Below are 13,386 nucleotides of genomic sequence, written 5' to 3' on the forward strand. Positions count from 1 at the left end.
TGCAGTGATCAGGGCGAAAGCGGTCAGTGCGAAGGAGGTGGATTCTGGGAATGACATCTACGGAAACCCCATCAAACGGATTCAGTATGAGATCAAGCAGATCAAGGTAAGGGGGGCCGTCGCAGGGTTGTCCTGCTGGGCAGAGCTGTGAGAGGGTCAGGAGCTGGGGTGGGGGGGCATCCCCTGGAGGTGGGAGACCCTGGGGAGGTGTCTTGTCTTCTCCGGGGCAGATGCAAGTCACTTGGATTTTCCTTAATCTGTAAATGCCTGCAGAGCCCTGTGGATGCGCGCTTTGACTGGGCTGTGTCAGAAATGCGTTCTCTTCACTTTGGTGGACAGTAAGCGTGTGGCAAAGGCTCAGTGTCCTTTTTTTTTTCTTTTTTTTAAGATTTTATTTATTTATTTGACAGACAGAGATCACAAGTAGGCAGAGAGGCAGGCAGGGAGAGAGGAGGAAGCAGGCTCCCCACTGAGCAGAGAGCCCGATGTGGGGCTCGATCCCAGGACCCTGGGACCTTGACCTGAGCCGAAAGCAGAGGCTTTAACCCACTGAGCCACCCAGGCGCCCCGAGGCTCAGCGTCCTTGCAGAACTGTCCAGAGCTGCTGTGGAACGTTCCACAGGTGCCCGTCCATAGCGCGAGGTTCGCGAAGGCAAGAGAGCTTGGCCACTGCGTCTGGGACCCCTCACGCCCCCAGACAGTGCTGGAGGCTTGAGTGTTGCGTGGTCAGCTTCAGATCCTGAGAGGGAGGAGTCCTGTGGGCAGGTGTGGTGGGGGCCGGCTTCTCGAAAGAGGATGTGGGTGGGGGAAGACTTGGAGACCACAGCCTGGCCAGAGGTGGGGGGTTCCGCCGGGTGAGAAAGGGACCGGAGGCGTGGAGGCTGCCGACTGAGGGCAGCCGGTGGGGTCCGTTTTCTCAGGATGGTGCTCGTGTCAGGGCGTGTGGCAAGGAGACGTGGGGAGTTTGCGCAGAGACGGGATGGGAGAGGCAGGAAGGATGGGGCCGGCCCTGGAGGAAAGTGGTCGTTGTCATCGGTCACTAACTTGGTCTGCGGCAGAGAGGGACGTCCTAGCTTCTGACTGGAGGGCCAGCGCTGTCCGCAGGAGTTGTCGCTGTCTGTTTTTCATTTCGTCACAAAAAGAAGCATCCACGGGCAGTGAATGTTACCAGGTCAACGAGACGCTGACTCGTTGCATCCGTGCCGTTCGAGGGGTGGCCTCTCTCGGGGCCTGAGTCTCTGTGAAAGGGAGAGAGAACGCCTCTGTTCTTGTGACCTCATCGAGGCGTCCTGAAAAGGCAGGTGTTAGCCCCAGAGAGCGTTCTGGCCCTCGGCGGGAGACGTCATTTAGCAGAGCCCGTTGTCCCCATCGGCCTCCCCTTTCCGGGGGCGGGGCGGACTGAGCTCTCGCAAGGCTGGTTTATTGTGCCATTGAGATGACCCCGTTGCGTTGGGGTCTGCTTATTCGAAACAACCCCCTCCCCTCCAAAGCCCACGCTAGTGACCTTGGCTTAGGCACGGCAAGGTTCCAGCGGACGAGCGAAGCCCTAGGGCACATGTGCCCTGCGTCCCGTGTTGTGTGGTCCCGGAGCACGTGTGTGCTTTCCCCTTTCCACCGCCTCCCGCCCCCGGCGCCCCCGTGGCCGGGGCAGAGGGCCAGCCTCCGTGCACACTCACATCCCCCGCCTGTCACTGTCCCCACCCGGTGGGGCAGCAGGAACCCCTGGCTGTGGCAGTCTCACTGCCTGCCAGGCTCTTGGAACAGTGCACCCACCTCCGGGCAGCAGGCTTGTCCCCAGTAGATCAGCAGCTGGGACATCAGGCCCCGTTGGCCCGCGGAGTCCTGTCCAAGGCCATGGAGGCGAGGGTGCCTCTCCCGTCAGGTAGCCGATGCTCGGTCAGAGTTGTGGGATTCCACAGAAGCGGTGGTCCCCCACGATGGGTCAGAGTTACCTGGATGTACACCCTCGACCTCGCCAGGGGGAGGGAGAGCCCGTGTGGTGTCAGAGATGGGATCCTCCAGGGGACCCCGCTGTGCCCAGCCTCGTGACAGCTGCCACACTACGTGACAAGCGTCTCCAGAGCATCACTCTGCAGTGGGAATGGCTGCCTTCTCGTCCAGCTTCTGCATTCCTTCTGTACCCCTTCCCCACGCCGGGGGTCTCCCGGGGGCAGGTCGGCGCGTTCGGGGTTCCGGCCATCTCCGCTCACAGCTCATCTTGGCCCTTGCAGATGTTCAAAGGCCCCGACAAGGACATCGAGTTCATCTACACGGCCCCTTCCTCCGCCGTGTGTGGGGTCTCGCTGGACGTCGGAGGGAAGAAGGAGTATCTTATTGCAGGTGGGTGTGTGGCTAGGCATGGGGCTCGTTCGTGGGGACTGGCCTCCAAGGCTGTGGCGCGGGGGGAGCCCTGAGCCCGTAAGGCTCTTGGGAAGTCTCCGGGCTCCCCTGCTTCTTTCCATCCGAGACGTCCTGGTGCGTTCTCGCCTGCCCGGGCCCCCACCACAGTGGAACTCGTGTGACTTGATGGGGAAACACAGTAAACCAGTATCCACGGGAGACAGGCGGTCGGGTGGACATCAAGTGGTGAGAATTTTCGCGTTTTATTCCTGAAAGGGAGGCCTGAGCCAGATGTGGAGCTGCTCCCTAGAGAAGCAGGCTCCGGCTTACAGCGTGGGGGGAGATGGGGGCGTGGAGGGGCAGCGCCTCGCATCTGTCATGTTTTGTTATACAGTCCGAGTTTAATCATAAAAATACATTCTGAATCCGAGTCTCTGTGACTTGGGGGGTTTCTTCTGTTTGGATGATTTGTACTTTTTCCCCCCATCCACTGAGAATATTTAAAAAATCAACACACAGGGGTGCTGGGTGGCTTAGTCGGCTAAGCGGGGTCCTAGGATAGAGCCTACTTCTGGCTCCCTGCTTAGCAGAGAGCCGGCTTCTCCCTCTCCCTCTTCCTGCTGCTCTGCCTACTTGTGCTCTCTCTCTCTGTCTTTAAAAATGGAGCGCCTGCGTGGCTCAGTGGGTTAAGCCTCTGCCTTCGGCTCAGGTCATGATCCCAGGGTCCTGGGATTAAGCTCCGCATTGGGCTCTCTGCTCAGTGGGGAGCCTGCTTCCCCCCTCTCTCTGTCTGCCTCTTTGTCTATGTGTGATCTCTGCCTGTCAAATAAATAAATAAAATCTTTTAAAAAATCTTAGAAAAAAAAAAACATACTAGGCAGGTGCCTACTAGATGCCTTGCCCTGTGCCCTGTGTGACGGGAGTTCAGGAGGGGCTCTCCCGGAGGGAAGTGCACACAGGCTCCCACTGTGGGGGCAGGAGAAGAAACGAGAGAAAATAAGACAGGGTTTTTGGGGGTGGGAGTGCTGTGAGCAGTGAGCAAATGCTCAGGAGGGGGGAGACCGTCTCAGGCAGCAGGTGCAAAGATCCAAGGATCCGGAGGATTTGGCACTGACCCCGGCTAGCTACGCTGTATGCATGGGGGTCCCTGCCAGGGGGGAGATGCAGTGGGGAGTGAGTGGGGCAGAGGACACGGCTGTCACCTCTCCTTGGGTAACACCCCCTCCCTCCCTTAAAATGCTTGTGCCTGGCATCTGGGTCCCTGGTTTGTTACTCCATTGAGACGTCTGTCCCTCTCCTTGGGGAGGGTGGGAGATTCTTTTTTCTTCTTTAATGAGCACTTCTGACTTTTCTAAATGTTTTCTTATGAGCTTTTATTGACTGTAACTCACACAGCGTACCATTCGCCCCTTTAAATGGCGTCTTTCAGTGGTTTGGGTAATCCGTGCAGCTTGCGACTATGGCCACCGTTGGAGAACCCCGACTCTTCTGCTGTTCTGCCTCCCCAGCCCCCACTCCCCACCCCCCAGCCCCAAAACGCTCCTGTCTCTTTCTTCTTTGGTTCCGTGGGTTTCCCTATTTCAGAAGCCTGTGAATGGAAGCGTGGACTCTGCGGTCCTGTGTCTGACGCCCCTCACTCAGCACTGCATTCAGTGTGACATTATTTAAAGTTCATCCACATTGTAACGTGAATCAGAACTTCTCTCCCTTTTATGCTCGAATACTATGTCTTTGAGCAGACCACAGTGTGTCCCCGCATCCGTCATCTGATGGACCCTGGGGTTGTTTCCACCCTCGGGCTCACATGCACGCCGCGGCTGTCAGCGCTGATCAGCAAGCGTTCGCGTGGCTGTTTGCGTCCCTCTCGGGCTGATGCGTAGGAGTAGAATTTCAGGGCATATGGTGACTATGTTTAATCATTTGAGGAGCTGCCAGACTGTTTTCCAAAGCAGCTGCACCATTTTACATTTGCAGTGTCTACTATTTTTACAGAAAGAAAAACAAAGTTGACCAGAGAGACAGGTATGGGGACAGAATCACGAAGCAGGGACCTTCCTGATGGTGCTTTCACCGTGACACCAGGGAAGGGCGAGGCAGGCAGGTGCAGGGAACACGGGGCGCGGGGGGTGCAGGTGCCCGGGGAGGGCTGTGAGAGGACCAGGTCCGCATGTGCCAGGAATGGGCAGCGAGCGTCAGTGTTATCTCCTCTTGATACGTCCCTGTATTTGCAAAATCTTACAAATAACATCCGTTGCTTTTATGGTCAGAAAGATAAGCTGTAGAGAGAAGGGAAAGGAGACGAGACCTCCCATGGTTCGGGGGAACTTGTTGCCCTAGGAAATCAACGGCTTCCGGTTTTCAGCTCCAGGCTTTGTGCTGGTCTCCAGGGAATAACCCTTCGAAAGCGGCACCTCGTGGGCCTTCTCCGGCTCCTCACACCGCCCTCTAGAGGCAGCCGAGCAGACTGCAGAGCTGTAGAAGCACGTGCGGAAGGCAGGCGGGCCCGGCTGGGTCTTCTGGGGGGGGGCTCCTGGGAAGGGAAGGTGACCCAGGTCTGGGTTCATGCAACAGGCTTCGCAGTCTCCCTGTTAATAGACGAGGATCGCCGTCTCCCTGGTCCTGATGGCCTCTGAAAGCTTCTCGTGTGGACTCCCTTTGATCCTTACCATCTCTTACAACCAAGGTCATGTTATGTGGTCCCCATTTTACAGATGAGGAAAACAGAATAGAGAGATAGACAATGTGCCCCAGGTCTGGTGGTGTGTGTCTGGACCCACTTTCTCACGTCAATTGTTAAAAATTCTGGTTGATGTCTCGTTGGTACTTTGAAATCAGGGCGCAAGCGTCTGCCACACAGACTCAGGCAGGTGCCGGGTGCTGGAGCTCTTTCTCCCAGGAGGAGCCAGTGGCTAGGCATTTCTCGGCACTCCTGTGCCTGGGCCACACTGCCGGACGTGTCTTCCTGACTCCCAGGTCTGTGACACTCTGCTTCCTCGCTCATGAGATCAAGGTTTTAGCCATCTTGCCTCCCCAGCATCTGAGCCAGCAGACTTCTGCCTTCACAGCCTGTTGGAATTTCTTCGGGAATCTGTTAGAAGTCCTAAACCTCAGGTGGCACCGTAGAGCAGTTCCAAGCAGGCCCTTCAGGGGGGCGGCCTGGGCATCAATGTTTCTGAAGCTGCCCAGGAAGGGCCAGTGGAAAGCCAGTGCTGGGAGCTGACATCCAACAAGAACCTTCCCTGCCCTGGGTCGGAGGCAGACCTTTCATCACAGAGGTGCCGAGTGGTGGGTCGGCACACACTAAGGGGGGCTGAGCCCCAGCAGGTGCGGTCAGTCGCCTTCCTTACCGAGGTACCGCCGGACATCGTGGTCATCTCCTGGGGCCTTTCATGGTCAGTCAGTCCTGCCTCTTGCCCAGAGATTCTGAGGACCTTGGCATCGCCCTTTATTCCCTGAGATGGACCGTCTGGACAGCAGGGGGGATGGCCTGGATGGCCAGGAAGCTGGGTTATGTCCAGCAGCCAGAAACCCTGGCGTGCAGTCTCTGCTGTGTATGTGGCTCACGTCCGTCCCTGTCCCACTGACCACGAGGCACGTGAGGAAGCCGCGTGGCTGCTTAGAAAGTGTGGGTCCGGAACGAGAGCCGAGGGCAGAGGCTGCACGCGGCAGCCTGGCAGCGACTCTCTTGAGAGGTTGCTTTGTGTTATTTCGGGGGACGTGGTAGGAGAGTCTTTTTATCTATTTTATTCAGCCTCTTTTCTGGAAGGAAGAGGTTTCTGTGTCCAAATGAGGCGTCGTGAGTCGAAAGCAGAGAGGCTGATCATCTCTGTTACTCAGTTACTCTGAGAACGTCGACCTTCTCGTGGAAGTTCACTCATTTATATCTGCCATCAGAGATGTGGCAGCGTCACGTGACATGGACGTGTCGTGGGCTGTTCCTTCACACGGGTCCATTAAATTGTCCCCAGTCTGAACAAGAAGACAGTTCCAGTAACTGGAACCCACCTCCTCTAGGCTTGCTACAACCGAAACCATCCAATCTGTGGCTCTGCTTATAATAAAAACGAAGAAGATACATTTTGTTTGAAGATACACCTGCTTGTAACTATGTGTCTATCCACTTCCACTGTTCCGCCTTTAATGCGGGGAGCAAGCAAGTGACGGGGCACATCTGGGTTTCCTAACTGGTCGTGGAGTCTAAGATCCATAAAAGGCAAATCCAGCAGGGGCCAGCATACCTGGCACAGGGGGCCCTCGCTGAGCTGACTACTTTCCCCAGCTTGGTCGGATGGCTCTGGGTCAAATCTGGTGTTTACTTTCTGAGCACACGCTCTCCATCTTGTTGTCCTGGAGTCGGTATGGGCCACCCAGAAATCACGGGGCACAGTAAACCACTCAGCCTGGCTGGCAGCGGCCCCAGGAGTGACCACATGGCCCGAGGCAGCCCACCTCCTCTTGGGCTGATGACTCAAGTTCACATGTTGAGCTGGGCACCAGGAGACGCTCATGTTCAGAACTGTAATTTTCTTCTGCAGTCCTCTCCTCCCAAGGGAAAAAGAAACCTACAACCCTCAGTTACAAATTTTAATTAATTCCTGTTTTTCTCTCCAAGAAAGACTGGGTGTTTTTCCAAGGCAGATGTACGAAGATGTTGTAACAGATTTTCACATCGTTTGTGCCCAACCAAGTCCTAATAACTGTACCTGTACGGAAAAGGTGTTCTTTGAGTGTTCTGAGAGGCTCTGTCATTTATATGCGACATCTAGGGTCGGCAGGAGCCCCACAGCCAGGCCCGTGGAAGATGCCAGTTTGCACCGCATCTCCATGTCCTTGCCCATCCTGCTCTAGGCGGGAGCTTGGACTGGTGGCAGAAAGGTCCACAGGGAGTGGAATCAGGAGCCTGAGGTCAAAAAGACAAACGGTGCCACATCCCCCCCATCCCCCCACCATGAAGGGAATTTGGGGTCGATTTCCAATTTTATAGAATTCCATGTTTTTGCTTGGTGGAAAAAACCCAGACAAGGTCAACGTCAAATGGAGGACATGCGTGTGAGAAATAAGACAGGAAACGGCATGATCTACACGCAGTGTGATCTCTTTCGTGCGAACACACGCGTGTGAAAGAGTATGGGAAGGAAACGCGTCTGAGTGTTCGCTGTAATGAAAACCGGAGGTTTTTTTCCTTTGTCCTTTCTTGGGTCTGCAGAGGGCTCTGGGTGTTCGTTTTGCTCCACACAGATGGTCCACGGTGTATCCATCAGCTCGCACCACGGGCCGGGGATCGATTCCCGCCAGCAGGCCCCGGGGCTGGGGGTCGGGCATCCGGCGTGGGCAGTGCTGGTTCTCCCGAAGCCTGGCTCCTGGGCTCGCAGATGGCCGTCTCCTCCCCGTGGCCGCAGGGCTTGTCCCTCTGCACCTCTCTGGGTCCTGATCTCGTCTTATGAGGAGCCTTTTCTTATCGGATGTGGGTCCCCTCCCGTGTGATCTCACCGAACTCACGAAAGACCCAGCTGCAAACACAGGCACATCTCTGAGGTGCTGGGGGTCGGGCTCCCACACGGGGCTTTCGGGGAGGCTGCAGCTCAGCCCGCAACACTCAGGACTGTGAGCAGCAAGGCTGCACGTGCCCAAGCCACACGCGGGTGCCAGGGGCGGCGGGAGAAGGAGGACCCGTAGCCTGCCCTGAGCTCGAGGACCTCTGTCTCCTCAGGAAAGGCCGAGGGGAACGGCAAGATGCATATCACCCTGTGTGACTTCATCGTGCCCTGGGACACCCTGAGTACTACCCAGAAGAAGAGCCTGAACCACAGGTACCAGATGGGCTGTGAGTGCAAGGTAAGCCGCTGCCGCCTCCTTCTGGGCTTTCCGTCGAGCCTCCATCTCCAGGGAGACTGCCAGGCTTTGATCCCTGGCTTGCCAGACCCTCTCCATCCACGGGGTCCTTAGAACAGGGCTCTGGGGAGGTACGGCCTCTCCACCAATGAGGCTGTCTGGCCAGGGAAAGAGCCCTGAGGCGTGCCCCCTGCAGAAGGATATCTGAGAAGCCCCTGCAATCTTGCCACATGGCCTGTAGCTTCTGGGAAGGAGAGCCTCCCAGGGGGAGGAATTTTGTGGGGAGAACAGGATGCCATGAGTGTTTTCTGGGGACGTACCAGTGCAAAGACTGGAGTGCCTTAGGAAAGAACACCCCAGCCGTTTCCATGCACTGGGACCATGGAGAACCCTGACACCCTGTCCCCTTCTTAAAAGCAGCTCAGGGGGCGCCTGGGTATTTCAGTTGCTTGAGCATCTGCCTTCAGCTCAGGTCATGATCTCGGGGTCCTGAGATCAAGGCCTTCATGGGGCTCCCTGCTTAGGAGGGAGTCTGTCCCTCTGCCCCCTACCCCCTGCCCATGCCCACCCCAAATCAATAAGTAAAATCTTTTAAAAAAGGGGCACCTGGGTGGCTCAGTGAGTTAAAGCCTCTGCCTTCGGCTCGGGTCATGATCCCAGGGTTCTGGGATTGAGCCCCGCATCGGGCTCTCTGCTCAGCGGGGAGCTTGCTTCCCTTCCTCTCTCTGCCTGCCTCTCTGCCCACTTGTGATCTCTGTCTGTCAAATAAATAAATAAAATCTTAAAATAAAAAAATCTTAAAAAAGAAAAAAGACAGCCCAGAGTTGGGGCTAGACACAGCCAGAGCAGGGCTCACGTATAGTGCTAAGTGCTGCCGTAGACCGTGAGATCTCCCTGGCCCCCCGCTTGGGTCCTCTCCCGCCCCTGCCCTCCAGCCCGCCGCCTGTGCCTTCAGCCCCAGCACAGGAAGCCCCGCCAGGTGCCAGGGCCCCTCTGCCGCCGGATGTGGGGCCGGGGCCGGAAGGCTGCCGGCCTCGCCTCTTGCCCGGGAGCGCTGTTGCTTGTGCTGCCGCATCGTTGCCAGCCGGTCCCTTGGCTCCTCTGGAGTGGGACTCCGGACCTACAGCTTGGGGTCCGGGGAGCACACGGCTCCACGGCCAACAGGAACTCAAAACTGAGTCCTTTAGCATCAAAACAAACGCGGCCTTGCCGCCTGCTATGACGTGGATGGACCGGTGGCGAGGGTGTCCTGCCCAGCGAAATAAGTCAGAGAAAGACAGTTATGGATGATCTCACTGGTCTGCGGAACTTAGCAAACAAAACAGAGGAGCGTAGGGGAAGGGAGGGGAAAACAGAGCAAGATGAAACCAGAGAGGGAGACAAACCATCAGAGACTCCTAACCACAGGAAAGAGCCTGAGGGTAGCTGGAGGCGAGGGGGGGGAAGGGAGGGGGCGAGTGGGTGCGGGGCCCTAAGCAGGGCCAGTGATGTAATGAGCACTGGGTGTTACATAAGAGTGATGAATCACTGACCTCTGCCTTGGAGACTAATGTTAATTAGTTTAATTTAAATTTTAAAATAACAAAACAAAACGGAGTTCTTCCCTTTCCGTCTTGTCTTGCGGACTCCCGATCCCCTCAAGGCCTAAGCATGCTTCCGAGGAAGATGCTGTCCTTTTTATGTGACTGGAGCCTAGCTCTGGGAAATTTGGGAGCCTCTGTGGTTGTCTTTTCCTCCCAGGAGGGTGGCGCTCCGCTGAGGCCTTTGTGGCATGCCCAGATATGGTAGACAAGACGGCCCAAAGCAGAGGGGGCACCTACAGCTGCGGGGGGGGGTGTGTGGGGGCAGTGCCTGAGGGTCACCCCAGGCCCCTTCCCCCGCGCCCAGGTGGGCTGCCTGCTGCTGTTTGGAGTCTGGGGGAACTCAGGAGAGGCTGCTGATGGAGCAGGTTCAACTAGAGCTCCCACTTCCTCCCCCGCCGCTGGGCTCAGGTGGTCATCCATTCTCGACCAACTGCCCTTGAACATCATTGCTGGGCTCGTGGCTGGGTTCTGGAAATGCTCCCTTGCGTGGGGCCCCGGTCCCTGACCGGGTCTGCCTCCGTGTCCCTCTTCCTAGATCACGCGCTGCCCCATGATTCCCTGCTACATCTCGTCGCCGGACGAGTGCCTCTGGATGGACTGGGTCACGGAGAAGAACATCAACGGGCACCAGGCCAAGTTCTTCGCCTGCATCAAGAGAAGTGACGGCTCCTGTGCGTGGTACCGCGGGGCGGCGCCCCCCAAGCAGGAGTTTCTCGATATTGAGGACCCATAAGCAGGCCAACAGCACCCCTCTGGCCAACGGAAAAGCCTCCAAGAGTTTAGACTGGTCCAGCTCTGACATCCTTCCCGGAAACAGCATGAATAAAACAGTCATCCAAGTGGGTCTAAATTAGTGTGTCTCCTCCCGCCCCCGTTTCCCTTTTAAAAGTGGTCGTGGTCCCACACCCCGTCTGCCAGCCTGGGCATCCTTGGGTGCAGGCACGGCAGGCCGCACGGGCCCAGCCCTGGCACCGTCACAAACACGGAGTGGGTGTCCCGTACGTAGGAGTCCCCCAGGCCTGGTCAGGGCAGAGCCTGGAATGTGCGTTTTGCAGAAACGTTTTGAGGGTCGTTGCGAGACTGTGTAGCAGGCCTACCAGGTCCCTTTCGTCTCGAGAGGGGCATGTCCCTCGCTTCCTGCAGCTTCCACACCTCTGGCCCTAAGGCAGCAGTCCCCACCCCTTGCAAGTGCCCCTGTCTCCTCTGTGCCCGTCACGGGCTCCCAGTACCTGTGACCCCCGTAAATACAGTCCTGGACCAGTGGCTCACTCCTGAAGAAGCCCCAGTTAACTCCATGAATCCACAATGGGAGCCAGGCTCCAGGGCCTGGTACGATGCGGGCGACAAGCTTCCCCTTCATCCAAATCCTTTTCATTCCCCGCACCACACACCCCAACTCTGGGGGAGTCCATGGCATTCTGCCCTGAGGGCGGACGTTTTGGGGGGACACTTGGCTCCCCTTGCCATATACTCCCGGGCTTCTGAAGTCAGTCTGGCTCCCTCCTCCTCTTCCTTCTCCTCCTCCTGGCATCGGGCACCCAGCTGAGTCGCACACATTGGTTTTGCACGGGGTTGTGTGTAGCCGGTAGCACAGGCTGGCTGTGTTCTGTTTGCACATCCTGAAGACATCGAAAAACTAGGCTGTGCTGTGTCCCCCAATGCACCTGGTGCCACAGCCTTACCGTGACCCCCTCCACAAAGACAGTCAGTCACTGTGCTGGGCGTGATTTCTGGGAGTGAAAGTAGCTGGGCATGTTGTGAAGTCTTACCCAGGAAGGGAGAAATTGGGGAGGTGGGGGGGGGGGGTCAGTGAATCTCTTTCCAGGCCTCTGGAATCACTGCGGCCAACATCTCATTTTCCTAAAGATGAATTCTCAGATAATCTGTGAACCCAAATCCCAGCCGTACGCCTCCACTTAGGTTTCTGATATTCCATCTCTCGGTCCAAAAAAAAAAAAAAAAAGAAGCGTCCTAGGGGACTGGAGAACCTGTTCCCCAAGCACAGCTTTCTGCTGCCAGTAAATTGGGGGTTAATGCAGGCAAAAATCACTCAGCAAAAAGTCTTCTTTTCTTCCGACTTGTGTACGGTATAAACTGTTCTGAGTTTTTCATGCAAATTAGGCAAACACACCGACGCGAGCACACGCACACGCGGTGACCCATGTGTGTCCGCCTGTGCACCCTCCTCCTGCAGAACACTTCGAGTCACCATGTTCTAAGCATTGCTCTAGTCTGCGGTGACCCCAAACCACCCGTAAGACCCCTGACCCCCACATGGCGTGTAGCCCCCCATGCCTGCCGGGACCCGGTCAGCACAGATTTTTGATGACTTCCCTTTCTAGGGCAGACTAGGGGGATAGCCAGGGATCAGCCCCTGAATCGAGGGTACTTTCATGCTGTACAGTGATAGAAAGTTTGTAAGATGTCATAATGGACCAGTCCATGTGATTTCAGTATATACAAAAACACCAGACCCCTCCAATCAATAGAACACCCCTCCCGTTTGCTTCCTGTATGGTGTTATCATATGTAACATTTACTCCTGTTTCTGCTGATTTTTTAAATGTTTCGGTTTGTTTCTGACATCAGTTGTAATCATTCCTGTGCTGTGTCTTTTATTACCCTTGGTAGGTGTTAGCCTTGCACTTTTTTTTTTTTTAAGGTTTCTGCATCGTGGAAGCTTTTGACCCAGAATGGAAAGCATGGCGTGCTAGCTAGCCTACGGTGGTGCATGCCTTCAGCTCTTTTCTTTCCTTCTTTGAGTGTGGTTGCTTTCTTCCAGCTGCTGCCTTTTGTTCTCTGGTTCAAATCATTACAGAGTAAAGTATCTTTGAGTTGGTTGGTTCTAAAAAGATGGCCTTTATACTCAGTCCACACACATTGGTCTTCTAGCCACGCTGAGCAGAAAACAAAAACAGAAACAAAAAATGCAAGAGGAAGTGCCCAGTGGCAGCCGAGAGACAAAGCCACTCAAATACCATCAGAGTCAACAATTACAGCGTGCGTGTAGTTGAAGAAGGCTCTCCATTCGGCATCCTTTAATTTATGTTCTGTTCTATGCACTGCCCGTTCCTCCTTCCGTTCTTGTCTCCATGCAAGCAACTCAAAATATTGAAAGTGAAGTTTACATTGTAGTTATTTTCAAACCTTTGCTTGATAAGTATTAAGAAATATCGGACTTGCTGCCATAATTTAAAGCTTTGTTTGTGTTTGTTTTTGCTTGGGTTTGGTTTTGTTTTGTTTCGTTTTGGGTTTTTTTTTTTTTTTTTTTTTAACTTTTGGGCAATGCGTTTTTGCTGGAATACGAAGTCTGAGACCTTCCTGTGCTGGGAACACGTGAGAGCTGTTGAACGTTGACAAGCAGACTGTGCATGTCTCTGATACTTTGTATCATTCTTGAATGATCGCTCTGTCAATGGACAATAAACAGTATTATCAAGAACGTTGGCTCTGTCTCTGTAGCTCTGTCTGATGCTGGGAGCCACTGCTTCCTAGCCTAGCAACCAAACACCTCCGAAGGAACCTGTCCTGTGGAGGTGGACGTGTGTCCCCCAGAGAAAGAGAGGCCCGTTGGTATCTAGTCAGTGTTCAGACATCTCCCATGGTCTCTTCGATGCTTTTTTATGGTCCA

At 55.4% G+C, this 13,386-nt stretch overlaps 1 protein-coding gene across 2 annotated transcripts in view; it reads left to right on the forward strand.

The window, feature by feature from the left end:
• TIMP2 (TIMP metallopeptidase inhibitor 2) overlaps positions 1-13,197 on the forward strand; it is a 44,645-nt gene extending 31,448 nt beyond the window's left edge. For both annotated transcript variants that reach the window (XM_059149398.1, XM_059149399.1), the window contains exons 2-5: positions 6-106; positions 2,232-2,340; positions 8,051-8,175; positions 10,291-13,197. In XM_059149398.1, coding sequence (XP_059005381.1) covers positions 6-106; positions 2,232-2,340; positions 8,051-8,175; positions 10,291-10,488 — 533 coding nt within the window. In that variant the 3' untranslated portion in view covers positions 10,489-13,197. The remainder of the gene's footprint in view (positions 1-5; positions 107-2,231; positions 2,341-8,050; positions 8,176-10,290) is intronic.
• The last annotated feature ends 189 nt before the right edge of the window (positions 13,198-13,386 follow it).

This window comes from Mustela lutreola, chromosome 15, assembly GCF_030435805.1.
Source record: "Mustela lutreola isolate mMusLut2 chromosome 15, mMusLut2.pri, whole genome shotgun sequence".
Classification (NCBI taxonomy): domain Eukaryota; kingdom Metazoa; phylum Chordata; class Mammalia; order Carnivora; family Mustelidae; genus Mustela; species Mustela lutreola.